Raw genomic sequence first — 14,443 nt, forward strand, 5'->3', positions numbered from 1 at the left:
CAAATAGTGAAAATAAAAGAGAAAAACAAAGGTAAATGTCAATGATCAGCCCCTCTGAAATGAAAATAAAATGTCTCTTTTCTCTACTGGATTCAGAACACTTTGAAATTGGATCTCTGACTACTGTGCTTGTTCTCCCACACATTTATTTTCTAGAACATTACATATAATCTAGCAAAAAGGAGAAATATCTTTTTGCAACCCTACTTAAATGTGTCTTTACTTTCTTCTTCACATCTACATTCCAGGAAGAAAAGCCTGAAAACAAGCATTAAGTTCTTTTACCATCATAAAGCAGTTTCTGTTTTCAAATTTTAAGAAATAGAATGCTATATATTAAAACATAAAAGAGAACATCCAAAAGAAAAAGACTTACAAACTTAAAGAAATGGCATTAGAGATAATGCTTTTTGGGTATAGGTCCCAAAATAATGCATTTAAGAGAGTTACTGTTTAGATGACAGGAATCTCTTCAAGGGACAGCAGGCTAGAATACAGAATTTATATCGCGCTTAAAGGGAGCATTCCAAAAGATGGAAGACAAAAATCTAACAAAGAGATACACATTACTTTTGTCTATTCACAGTCACTTTGGTATATACCATATTCCGACAAAGCCTGGAAGTTAACAAATTGTGTGATATTCAGATGAAATGTTTGAATGGTTCAGAGTGGTACACAAAGGGTCTTTAGCAGTTCTAATTTCTTCATGAAAATATTCTTATCTCAATGCTATTTGTTATAATATTCCAAGTCAAGACAATAAATTTTGTTTAACAAGCCTAGGGCTATCAGAGTATTACAAATAATGGCTTTCTCTCCCCTTTGGAGTCTACTTGAGGATAAAAAATTCAAAGTGCTAAGTACTATTCATTCTATAATAACAGTTTTTCTCAATGTCTGTACACTAACTTTGGCAACTTTACTAAGTACTTCTTATGGCAACAATCACTGATTATAGCTTTAAGCATGATATTCTGTCCTGGAGTGATGCAGAAAATTCCACACTGAAAACATTACTCACTGTTCGATCCTCCAAGTACATTGTTTTTGATAAAAAGTCAATACCAATTGTTGCCTATAAAACAAAACAAAACAAAGAAGTTAAAAATAGTAATAATTTAATGACAGCAGTTTAGAGTTCAAGTGGGCATTATGATTGCAGAAAAAATGAATAAATATATAAACTATCACAGCCAAATAATAAATGAACAAAATTTTCAGTGATAATGGCTTTTTCCTATTGAGCACTTGCTGTACATTAGAGATTCTTTTAGGCCCTTTACATGATCATCTCTAATCCTAATACATCCCTACAAAGTAGCTACCAGCATCATTATTTTTCTGATTTTATACAAAACAATATTAGGGTTTGGAGAAGTTATATAACTTGTCTAAGGACACACAACTTCTGCTGTGGAGTTGGGAGTAAAATTCTAGCTCTTTTTAATACATAATTCTATATTCACTTTATATATATACTTTAAAAAATCTATCTTTATATACATATTTTATAATTTCACGTATCATATATAGTTCATATATGTTATACATTTTATATACACTTTATACATATACTTGTGGTAAAATACACAACTGCTCTTTTAAAAAGTCTTTCAAAAAATGGTTAAGAGGGTTAAAGAGTAGTTTTCAGTTCATAGCGAAACTGAGATGAAGGTTCAGAGATTCCCTTTTGCCCCTGCCCTCACATATGCAAAGCATCCCTATTATCAACATCCCCCAGCAGAGTAGTAGTACATTTGCTACGAATGATGAACTTACACTGACAGTGATGTAATTCTTTAAAGACAAGCTTTGTTTTTAAAATGTGGTAAAACAAATACAGGCTTCCCTGGTGGCTCAGCAGTAAAGAATCTGCCTACCAATGCAGGAGATGAGGGTTTGATTCCTGGGTCGGCAAGATTCCCTGGAGAAGGAAAACCCACTCCAGTAATCTTGCCTGGGAAATCCCATAGACAGGGGGGACCTGGTGGGCTACAGTCCATGGGGTCGCAAAGAGTTGGACACTATTTACCAACTAAATAACAAAAATATACACACCATAAAATATGATATTTTAACTATTTTAAGTATATAATCAATGGCATTAATTACATTCACAACTGTGTAACTGTCAGTAATATTTACAAAAGTTTTTCACCACCCCAAACAGAAATATTGCACCCATTAAGCAATACCAAATTACAGTGTATGGATATACCATTTGTTTATCCATTCATCCACTGATTGACACTTTGGCTATTAAGAGTTTCTGTTTTCAACTCTTTTTGGTATATAACTAGGAGTAAAACTGCTGGGCCATATGGTGATTCTTTTTAACTTTGTGAGGAAAGTTTCTACAGCAATGGCACTATTTTAATTCATTAATTAATCAGTTCATTTTTCTTTATGGTCATGCTGCATGGCATGCGGGATCTTAGTTCCTAGACCAGGGTTTGAACCCGCACCTCCTGCAATGAAAAGTGCAGAGTCTTAACCACTAGATCATCAAGGAAGTTCCCGGCTGCACTGTTTTAAATTCCCACTAGTGATATATGGAACAACAGACTGGTTCCAAATCGGAAAAGGAATACATCAAGGGTGTATATTGTCACCCCACTTATTTAACTTATATGCAGAGTACATCTTGAGAAATGCTGGGCTGGAAGAAGCACAAGCTGGAATCAAGATTGCTGGGAGAAATACCAATAACCTCAGATATGCAGATGACACCACCCTTATGGCAGAAAGCGAAGAAGAACTAAAGAGCCTCTTGATGAAAGTGAAAGAGAGTGAAAAAGTTGGCTTAAAGCTCAACATTCAGAAAACTAAGATCATGCCATCTGGTTCCATCCTTCATGGCAAACAGATGGGGAAGCAGTGGAAACTGTGGCTGACTTTATTTTTTTGGGCTCCAAAATCACTGCTGATGGTGATTGCAGCCATGAAATTAAAAGACGCTTACTCCTTGGAAGGAAACTTATGACCAACCTAGAAAGCGTATTAAAAAGCAGAGACATTACTTTGCCAACAAAGGTCCGTCTAGTCTAGGCTATGGTTTTTCCAGTGGTCATGTATGGATGTGAGAGTTGGACGGTGAAGAAAGCTGAGCGCTGCAGAATTGATGCTTTTGAACTGTGATGTTGGAGAAGACTCTTGAGAGTCCCTTGGACTGCAAGGAGATCCAACCAGCCCATCCTAAAAGAGATCAGTCCTGGGTGTTCCTTGGAAGGACTGATGTTGAAGCTGAAACTCCAATACTTTGGCCACCTGATGTGAAGAGCTGACTCATCTGAAAAGACCCTGATGTTGGGAAAGATTGAAGGCAGGAGGAGAAGGGGACGACAGAGGATGAGATAGTTAGATGGCATCACCGACTCAATGGACATGAGTTTGGGTAAACTCTGGGAGTTGGTGATGGACAGGGAGGCCTGGCGTGCTGTGGTTCATGGGGTTGCAAAGAGTTGGACACGACTGAGCGACTGAACTGAACTGGGTTAGATCCTAGGTCCAAGAAGATTTCAAGATCCCGGGTCCAGGAAGATTTCACATGTTGCAGAGCAGCTAAGCCTGTGCACCGCAACTACTGAGCCTGTGTGCTGCAACTACTGAAGTCTGTGTGCCCTAGAGCCTGCACTCCACAAGAGAAGCCACCGCGTTGAGAAGCCTGTGCACAACACCTCAATGAAGAGCAGCCCCCTTTCTCCGCAACTAGAGAAAGCCTGCGCAAAGCAACGAAGACCCAGTGCAGCCAAAAAATTTTTTTGCCATTTTGTAATTGGTTTGTACAAGTTCCTATATATTCTGGATATTAAAACCTTATCCGATATATAACTTTCAAATATTTCCCCTCATTCTGTAGGTTGGTGTCTCTGCTGAAAATCAATTGTGCGTGTGCTTATATACTTACATACACACACACACACATATATATATACATGGATTCTCTATCCTATTCCATGGGGCTTTCCAGGTGATGCTAGTAGTAAAGTCTCCACCTACCAATGCAGGAGACGTAAGAGACACAGGTTTGATCCCTGGGTCAGGAACATCCCCTGGAGAAGGAAATGGCAAGCCACTCCAGTATTCTTGCCAGGAGAATCCCATGGACAGAGCAGCCTGGTGGGCTACAGTCCATGGGGTCACAAAGAACTGGACACCACTGATCCTACTCCAATGTGTCTATATGCCATTACCACATTGTTTTAATTACTGTAGCTTCGTATGAAATTCCGAAATTGGGAAGTGTGAGTCCTCCAACTTTTTCAAATTTTTCAGTAATGTCTTGGCTATTGCAAATTATCATTAGCCTCTTCATATCTACAAAAAACAGCATGGGAATTTTCAAAAGGATTGCAATGAATTTGTAGCTTGTAGTTGGTATTGACATCTTTTTTTCCAGAGAGATTCATTTTATTTTATATTTATTTATTTTTTGGCTGTTCTGGGTCTTCGCTGATGCACAGTCTTCTCTCTAGTTCCAGAGAGTGGGGGCTACTCTCTGTTGTGGTGCATGGGCTTCTCATTTTGTGGTAGCTTCTCTTGTTGAGGAGCTCGAGCTCTAGGTCATTTGCACTTCAGTAGTTGCAGTGTGTGGGCTCAGCAGTTGTGGTTCCTGGGCTCTAGAGCACAGGCTCAATAGTTGTGGCTCACAGGCTTAGTTGCTCCATGGCATGTGGGATCTTCCCAGACCAGGAATCAAACCCGTGTCTCCTATGTTGGCAGGTGGATTCTTAACCACTGAACTACCAGGGAAGCCAAGTATTGACATCTTAACAACATTAAGTTTTCTGATTCATTTACCTGGGTTGTCTCTCCATTTAATCAGGTCTTTTATTTTTTTGAGTAGTTTTGTAGGTTTCAATTTCACACAGACTTAACAACAAAAGAACCAGCTTCCTCCTTTACCCCAAACTATGTGGCTAACATACTAATTCTACCTTATGACATTCAATTTGAGAATTATATCCCACTCTTTCATATGGTGGAATGGGCTTATAAACTTGAATTACTATGCAAGAGAATCTAATTGACAAACCTCAGGAATGTACAGGAGTGGCATGGCTGCATTGAAGAAATCTGACTAGTAGAACCTCATTTACTCAGACAGTGTGGCAGAAGTAGTTAGCTACCTACACAAATATCCATCTACTCCTTCTTCCTTACTAACACAACCAAACGTTTATTTAAATCCATACTTTTCCCATTTGAAAAACTACACTTTCCAGCCTTCTTTGAACTTTAAATAAATGGGGTTAACTCAGTTGGGAGGTAGATTCTTGTTTTTTCCCCCTTTCATCCTTCTTCCTTCCTGAACTGTGGATACCAAGGCTGAAATCCAGGAATCATTCAGTAACCATGAGGCAAAATTCAATATGGAAATCATAGATCAGATTAGGTTAGACATAAAATAGAAGGAGTTTAGGTTCTGGATGACCATGGAGTTGCTGCACTAGCTCTGAAACACACTACCTTTACACTTCTTTTACATGAAAAAAAATTCTCCTGTCACTTATCAATGTTATTTTGTGTTTGTTATAAACAGCTGAAAATAATTTTTAATGGCTATAAATAGAAACAAGCATTTTCACATCTCACAGTTAAGACATAAATGTTTTTACAATTAGTACAAAGTCAGACTTTACAACAGTCCCCTCCTTCCACTATACTATCCAAGTTTTGGGGCATCATTTATATCACTGAACTCATAAAGATCAAAACTAATTTGAAAAATAGCCTGCTGCTGCTCTTCTTTTTAGTTAATTTTATTTCAAGCTGAGCTACTACAGCAAAGAAGTTGATCAGCTATAAGAATTAAGCCAACAGCAGGAAGAACAGAAAGGAGATGGCTGGGAAACTAAGCATTATCAACTATTTCAGCATCTTGAATGCTACGAGTGGAACTAATTCAAACTTTCATAAAAGACAGATGAGACATTAGTGCAGTCTTTTGCTCATCTTCTTAGAGAAATGCAAAGAGCAATCATTACAGAAGAAATTAAAAGAGAAAACTCTCTCATGCACTTTAATTTACAGTTACATATTATTTTAAATGTTAACTAATTCATGGATGTTGGGGGGAGTGTCTACTCTGCAAAAAAAAAGAAAAAAAGTAAACAGTACTTTTACAGGAGGTTACAAATCAAGACTGCACAATAGCTTATCCAAATATATCGATGTCAAGATGATAACTGCCATTTGTTTGTTTTATTTGGATGCTCTTCACTCAGAAAGGTGCTTATTTACCCCAACAGCTAATTTATGAAAGATTGCAGATATAAGTCACAATTCTGTCTGACTTTGTATATAGTGGTTCGTCCCCTGTCCTGATGCCAGAGAAGCTAGAAACCCATAAACATGATTTTCACATGGGAAATGTGTTTTACCCAATTACAAAAGTAACTCGGAAAGGAAAACAAGTTTTTCTTCTGTACAAAGCAATGATAATCAGCTTCCTTCTGTGGTTCAAACACACATAAAGTTCTGTTGCCTGGTCGCTGCCTTCTCTAGCAAGAGAAAATAGAGAAGGAGTTAAAAGAGGCAATGACTATAAAGAAAGAAAAGAGTGGATAAGTTAAAGAATCTAAAATTAACAGAAATAATTTTAAAAATGAAGAAAGAACCCCAGAAAGAAGATGCTGATACATAATCTGATTTAGAATAGAATCCCATTTAAAAATATCCTTACCTATATGTACATATGTGGGGGGAAAAATGTGTGTGTGTATATATATATATATATATATATACACATACATATATCTTTCTGCCATATTACATTTCTGTCCATTAGGACAGAAACTAGGCAGTCTGTGGATTTTAAAAATGAGTCATTATAATGGGCATAAGATTTTAGTTATACAAGGTGAACAAGTTCAAGAGATCTTCTGCAGAACACTGTACGTACATGTAGATAACAACACTATACTGTGTGCACTTTAAAATATAATAAAAAGTTAGAATCTCATATAAGTGTTCTTACCACAATAAAAAAAAGAATCCTACCCCAAATAAAATGACAACACTTCTGGAAAAGGCAAAAATCCCGAAAAAAGTCATTAAAAAATTAAATGAAAATAAAAAGACAAATCAAACACTGAGTCAGAAAAACAGTCCACTGGGACCTCCCTGGCAGTCCAGTGGTTAAGACTCTGCAATTTCACTGCAAGGGGCAAGGGCCCCATCCCCGTTGGGAAACTAAGATCCTGCATACTTCGAGGCCAAAAAATAAAAGTAATAACGATAATTTTAAAAAGAAAAACAGTCCATCTAGTTAAGGATTTTGGTTCTATTGATAACCAGAATTTTGAATAGAACAATCTAGAGCCTTAACTTATACAGGTTAAGGATATACTTAATCACCACCATCACCTTTCTGGACAAGTTCATCAGTGTCTAAAACCGACTGTTTAAATCTATGCCATCCTGAACTTAACTGTTGATTTGTAACAGCCCTTGGAATAAGAAATCCTCTAAATTCAAAGAAATCCCAAAGGTTACCCTGAGTAACGTAATCTTCCTCAAAAGAATCTACTCCAATTGTGGGAATCTTTCTTGAGCTTATTTATATTAAGTTGAACCACATAATCTAAAACTGCCAATATTCTATCATTTTTGAATGATAAAAATAGCAATTATGTAATATGGTTCAAACTGATACATTTGAAACTACTGAAAAATTTACAATTGGAAAAAAAAACAAAAACAAAAAACTGGTGAAAAACTAGAGCAACTTAAGAGAATCACTTTCAGCCTCTAGCTACAAATGTTTACCAGATCACTCAGGATTTTTGCTTTACTTTGAAATAACTGACTAAATATGGTCAATAAAGGACTCTTCTGGCAAACCAGTTTAGTCTTTTTCAAATGGAATTAATTCAGTGCAAAGGAATCATAAATAGCATGAATTACGAATTATATATAAGTTTATCTTTCTTGTGAAATAAAATTTCACTTAAACTAAGTTTCAGATATACATTACATATTGCTCAATAATAAATTTCTAGCTATGAGACTAGCTCTTCAATTATTTCAGAAGTCTTTCTGTTGTGTGTATGGTCAGGGCGTAAGATCAGTTCAGTTCAGTTCAGTCACTCAGTCGTGTCCGACTCTTTGCGACCCCATGAATTGCAGCACGCCAGGCCTCCCTGTTCATTACCAACTGCCGGAGTTTACCCAAACCCATGTCCATCAAGTTGGTGATGCCATCCAGCCATCTCATCCTCTGTTGTCCCCTTCTCCTCCTGCCCCCATCCTTCCCAGCATTAGGGTCTTTTCCAATGAGTCAACTCTTTGCATGAGGTGGCCAAATATTGGAATTTCAGCTTCAACATCAGTCCTTCCAAGGAACACCCAGGACTGATCTCCTTTAGGATGGACTGGTTGGCTCTCCTTGCAGTCCAAGGGACTCTCAAGAGTCTTCTCTAACACCACAGTTCAAAAGCATCAATTCTGCAGCGCTCAGCTTTCTTCACCGTCCAACTCTCACAACCATACATGACCACTGGAAAAACCACAGCCTTGACTAGACGGACCTTTGTTGGCAAAGTAATGTCTCTGCTTTTAAATATGCTATCTAGGTTGGTCATAACCTTCCTTCCAAGGAGTAAGCGTCTTTTAATTTCATGGCTGCAATCACCATCAGCAGTGATTCTGGAGCTCAAAAAAATAAAGTCTGACACTGTTTCCACTGTTTCCCCATCTATTTCCCATGAAGTGAAGGGCATAAGATAGGGAATCTTAAAAAATAATCCACTGAAGAATTCTTCACCTGATAACTAAGTTGGCAGCTAACTACATATGGTCAATTCTTCATATTCCAAAGTAATACTTAATACACTGTCAAGATAATTTTCCTAGGTAAGGATGTGGGGTACTACATTACCCTAATTCCCCTGTTAAAGTAAGATAATATCTAGGACTCTGCCTAATTTTTATAAAAACTTGTAGCTTACATGGTTAATCAGTGTCTCCTATTAATGCCAAATGTCTCAAATTAATGGTATTTTGGCTTCAACAACATTTTAGAAAGAATCAAAATCTTTCCTCATTTGTCAAATGTAACCTCACTCCATCAACATCACCTCCCTTAAACAATGTCTGCATGAACAACAGCAATAGTCTTAATGAACAAGTAGCAACAGTACTTCAGACACCTAAAGATCTCTTTAATTTTACACAGAACTTGGGTTTAATGAAATACTTCAGAAAATGAAAGTACCTGGTTTGAAAATGAAAGTACCTGGTTTGAAGATTACTGATTTATTCTTTTTAACTTATTCTTTGGTTTTTGTTTAACAGTTAAGCTATTTAAAACTAAGATACATATATAACTTAGACACCCATATATATGCAGATATATATGGCTATATTTATATACATATATATGGTTATATATATATAGGGTTAGGGTTATATATTCATAAAACCAGATATATATTCAACTGAGAGCAGACATCCTTGTCTTGTTCCTGATCTTAGAGAATACATTCAGCCTTCAAACATTAAGTCTGATATTAGCTGTGTGTTTTTCATAGAGATGTTCTTTATCATGTTTGGACACTTCCCTCGTATTTGTAGCTTGCTGAGTGTTTACTATTGAGAAGGTTAACAGGCAGGAAGGCCAGGGATCCTCAAATGGAGGAAACAGGCTGCAAGTGACAGCCATTTTTTATCTCTCCCTTAAGCGGCAGGAGGAAACAAACTACAAGTGTCACATTTTTTTTCTTTCTCCATACAAAATTAAAAGCAGGTTTCTCTATGGAAATGTTTTTCTTAAGCTATGTTAATGAAACTACGTATTTGCTTTGGAATTTGCCTTTCTTCAAAATGGTTCCACCCAATATTAACTTTTTTTCTTTTCTCAAACCTTGGGCTGATAATAGCTCAACAAACCAGTACTCATATTAATTGTTTTATGGCTGGGGAATGACACTCCTCGTGCCATCCTATCTCAAAAATGAATATTGTGGGAGAGGGGCCTGGTGAAACTCCCTCAGCCTTGCTTGAGGTGTCTCTCTTACCTGATTAATAGCTTTCTAATAGACATAAAACAGCTTGCTAAAGACTAGCAGCGGGGCACTCTCCGGCCACCTTCTGATGTCTGTCAGAAGCTTTCCCTGTCCCTTTTCTTACTTTCATAAAACTCTGCTACACAAAAGCTCTTGAGTGATCAAGCCTGGTCCCTAGTCCTGAAGCTAAATCTTCTTCTTCAGAGATCACGGATCAGACATCGTTCACCCTAAGCTATCATTATCATCAAAGGCTACTGGATTGTGTCAAATGTTTTTTCTGTGTCTACTGAAATGATCACGTGATTTGTGTCCTTTTTTTTTTTTGTGGCCACAACGCACGGTTTGTGGGGTGTTGGTTCCTCAATCAGAGATCAAACCTGGGCCCTCAGGAGTGACAGTGCAGAGCCCTAACCACTGAACCATCAGAGAATTTCCCCGATTTTGTCCTTTAGTCTATTCATATAGCATATCCCATTACTTTTTGTATGTTAAATCAACCTCGCAATTTTGGAACTCATCTACCAATCCCACCTGGTAAATGGCATAGATCCTTTTTACAAGTCAGCAGATTCAATTTGGTAGTATTTTGCTAAGGACTGTTGTATTTATATTCATAAAGGATATACATTGTAGTTTTAGTTTTGATATCTTTGCCTGGTTTTGGTATACTCATAGGATAAGTTGGAAAATGTTTCTACCTCTTCTATTTTTGGAAATTTATGAAGTATTAGTGCTGTTCTTCACATATTTCATAGAAGTGATCAGTGAAGCCATCTAGTCCTGCAATTTTCTTTGTGAGTTTAAAAAAGAAAACTATTATTTATGGCTGTACTGGGTCTTTGTTGCTGCGCATGGGGCTTTCTCTAGTTGCAGTGAGCAGGGACTACTCTCCAGTTGCAGTGCACAGGCTTCTCATCACAATGGTTTCTCTTGCTGTGGAGCACAGACTCTAGAGCACAGGATTAGTAGTTGTGGCGCACAGGCTTAACTGCCCTGTGGCATGTGGAATCTCCCTGGAGTAGGGATCAAACCCATGTCCCCTGCACTCGCAGGCAAATTCTTAACTACTGGACCACCAGTGAAGTCCTGTGACAAGTTTTTTGATTGCTAATTCTATCTACTTATTACAGATATGTTCAAATTTTCTATTTCTTCTTGTGTTAGTTTTGGTAGTGTATCTTTGACTTTGTCCATTTCATCTAGGTTATCTCATATGTTGGCATATAACCATTTTATTCTCTTATAATATTCTCTCATAGTAATCTCTATTTCCATATGGTTGGTTATAAGATTTTCTCCTACACTCCTGACTTTAATCGGAGAAGGCAATGGCAACCCACTCCAGTACTCCTGCCTGGAGAATCCCATGGACAGAGGAGCCTAGTAGGCTGCAGTCCATGGGTCGCTATGGGTCGGACATGACTAAGAGACTTCACTTTCACTTTTCACTTTCACGCACTGGAGAAGGAAATGGCAATCCACTCCAGTGTTCTTGCCTGGAGAATCCCAGGGACGGGGGAGCCTGGTGGGCTGCCGTCTATGGGGTCGCACAGAGTCGGACACGACTGAAGCGACTTAGCAGCAGCAGCAGCCTGACTTTAATAATTTGAGTCTCTCTCTCTTTTTTCTCTGATTAGTTAGCTAAAGTCTTGTCAATTTTGTGGATCTTTCCTAAGAACCACTTTTGGTTTCACTGAATTTCTTGTTTTTCTGTTCTCTTGTCCATATATTTTTGTTCTAATCTTTATTAGTTTCTGAATTAAGCATGTCTTTATTTTCTGTATTTTTGTTGTCCTGGTATCTGGGAGCTTCCTAACACTAGAGGGACTGGCCCTCCCAGAGTTTGCCAGTTCCTAGAGATGTAAACTTGCATGTAATAGGGACTTTCATATGAAAACCAACCAATCCAGACCCATACCCCAACCATCTCCTCTATCACATTCAGAGCCACTATGCCCCTGCCCTAATCACCCCAGGGCCAAGTACCAGAAAACCAAGAACAGCCACCACAGCCCAGGGAGCACTGAAATTATTAAAACTAGGCAATCCTGTATTTACTGGTCTTACCCATCCTTCTCACAAAAATCACAATTAAAAAAAAAAATCACAATAAAGCTAGTACCCTAGTACCTACATTTCCTGCCCCCTACCCCATCTCCTGATCAATATCAGTACTGCTTTCATGTGCCCTCCCACTATGGCCTGGAGTGTCCCTTCCTCTTGGAATCTGTGAGTATAACAGCCTTTTCAGTAGCAATCATCTCCTGATCTGTTGGCTTCATCATATATGAATAATAATAATAAAACCTACATTTTAAAGCAGTTTCTTACTTCTGCTTAAGCTTACTTTTCTTTTTCTAGTTTCTTAGGGTAGAAGATTAAATTACTGAGTTAATATATCTCTTCTTTTCCTTATAGAACTGCTTTAAGCTATATTCATTCCATTAGTTTTGGAATGTTGTGTTTTCTTTTTCATTTATCTCAAAATACTTCCTAATTTCCCTTGTGACTGTCTTCGACCCACTCCCAAATCTCCTTCTATTAATGATTTTTAATTACAGTACTTATTCTTGACTTCAAGTATAGACCAAAATGTCACAGAACCCTAGACTTGGAAGAAATCTCTCCAAAAGAATATCTATCAATATAATCACTCTTACTTCTATTCTAGATGGTATTACCAATAACCTTTCAATAGATTCTGGAAGAGAAGCTAAGGAAATCAAATGAAAAAGTTGAGTACTATGAACATAATCAGTTATACTTTATATAGCATTTTACAGATTACAGAAAGTGCTTTTATATCCATGACAATGTAAAAACGTGAATTTTTTAAAGCACCTTGAATATTACCTGCAAACAAAATAAAGACAACTAGTAGGTTGGAAAAAAAAAAAAATACCTGATAGGTATTGTCGAAACTGTCATACATGAATCTGGTAATCAGTGATGTCTTTCCAACTGAAAAGAAAAGAAAAAAAAGATTCACTCAGTTAGCACATTAAATTGGGTTCTCAAGCAATTTTTCTACAGAGAACTGCAATTCAATTCATTGAGAAATATCTGCAGTGGTTCTACTAATGATAATTTAAAAACATATAGCCCTGAGTTTGTTGAAATGTCTTTCTTTAGTAACAGATAATCTCTCAAATTGAGAGCACAAATAAAGCATATTCATTTAGTTAAGAGTTGAGGAAAATAGAAAATATGAAGGAAAACAATCAATTATGTTGACATCTCTAATTCACAAAAGGCAAGCAGGTACTTACTTGGGTCCTAACAAAAAGAACTAGGATTGTACTAGGAAGAAATTATAGTAACTTCCTGGACAGTAACCTGGGGAAAATGAGGGTCAGATCCACTTCATTCAGTGAATCAAAGCTTAATCTCTGGAAGTATGAAGACTAAAGATGAAGAGTTCCAGGAGGGGTATGAGGGCTGTAAAAACTAGACTGCTTAATGAAGTGACCTGGAAAATTGTTTTGAAATTCATCTCAGGATCAGATCTCTATATTTCTTTGACAGGGCAGTCCCAAAGATTCATAACATTATCTTGTACTGATATTTTTAGGTTAATCCACAAGGAAGTGCCACTAGGAAAAAACAGTGGTATACTGCCAATATCCTTATCCACAGGCACACTGTTCAAGGGCAAGAACCACATCTAATTTTCCTATTTCTACAGTAGCTTGGCCAAGACTCAATAAATACTAAATGAATACAATAAATTTTATCAATTAGAAAACAATTGGGCAAATAATATATTTCAAATGCTCCCCAAAATGTAAATACTTTGGGAAGAAAAAACAATACCTGGTCATTCATATTTTTGTATGGATTTAAGTAACTTTTGATTTCAACTTCTGATTTTTAACAGACCTGATCTGGGGCCTCTTTATTGCATCCTCCATCCATGTTTCATATGAAAACATGAGGAAAACTGGGCCAAAGAGATAAGAATCCCATAAAATCACCTACTCCCAAATGTCTTATTTCAAAGAATCTAAAATAGTAAGTAGAAGAGCTAAAGCCAGTTTCCCTAGATCATGGTCAAAAGCAAATTAATATTTGAGAAGACGTCTCTAACTGGAGCAATGAGTAAACTGATGCATTTTTTCATTAATAGATCAGTTCAGTTCAGTTCAGTCATTCAGTCGTGTCTGACTCTTTGCGACCCCATGGACTGCAGCACAGCAGGCCTCCCTGTCCATCACCAATAGTAGAGTTTTTATTTCGTTTTGAAAAATGTCCCTCCTTCTTTATAAAAAGAGTAAAATGCATGCTACAAAGCAGGCAATACAGAAAAGACCAAAAACAAGGTGAAAATTATGTATATCCTACCACCTATATATAACTAATGTTATAACTTTAGTATATATTTTTATAAAATGCTTTTTATATATAAAAATATATATGTACTTAAAGGCAAA

The 14,443-nt window shown here is 37.0% G+C and overlaps 1 protein-coding gene across 6 annotated transcripts in view; it reads right to left on the reverse strand.

The window, feature by feature from the left end:
• The window catches only part of RAB6A (RAB6A, member RAS oncogene family), an 89,711-nt gene that overhangs the window by 33,427 nt on the left and 41,841 nt on the right, over nucleotides 1-14,443 (reverse strand). For all 6 annotated transcript variants that reach the window (XM_081539551.1, XM_081539554.1, XM_081539553.1 and 3 more), the window contains 2 exons: nucleotides 12,916-12,974; nucleotides 1,025-1,078 (listed from right to left, as the gene is read on the reverse strand). In XM_081539551.1, the coding sequence (XP_081395677.1) occupies nucleotides 1,025-1,078; nucleotides 12,916-12,974 (113 nt within the window). The remainder of the gene's footprint in view (nucleotides 1-1,024; nucleotides 1,079-12,915; nucleotides 12,975-14,443) is intronic.

This window comes from Giraffa tippelskirchi, chromosome 11, assembly GCF_054371585.1.
Source record: "Giraffa tippelskirchi isolate mGirTip1 chromosome 11, T2T-mGirTip1v1.2.pri, whole genome shotgun sequence".
In the NCBI taxonomy this organism is placed as follows: Eukaryota; Metazoa; Chordata; class Mammalia; order Artiodactyla; family Giraffidae; genus Giraffa; species Giraffa tippelskirchi.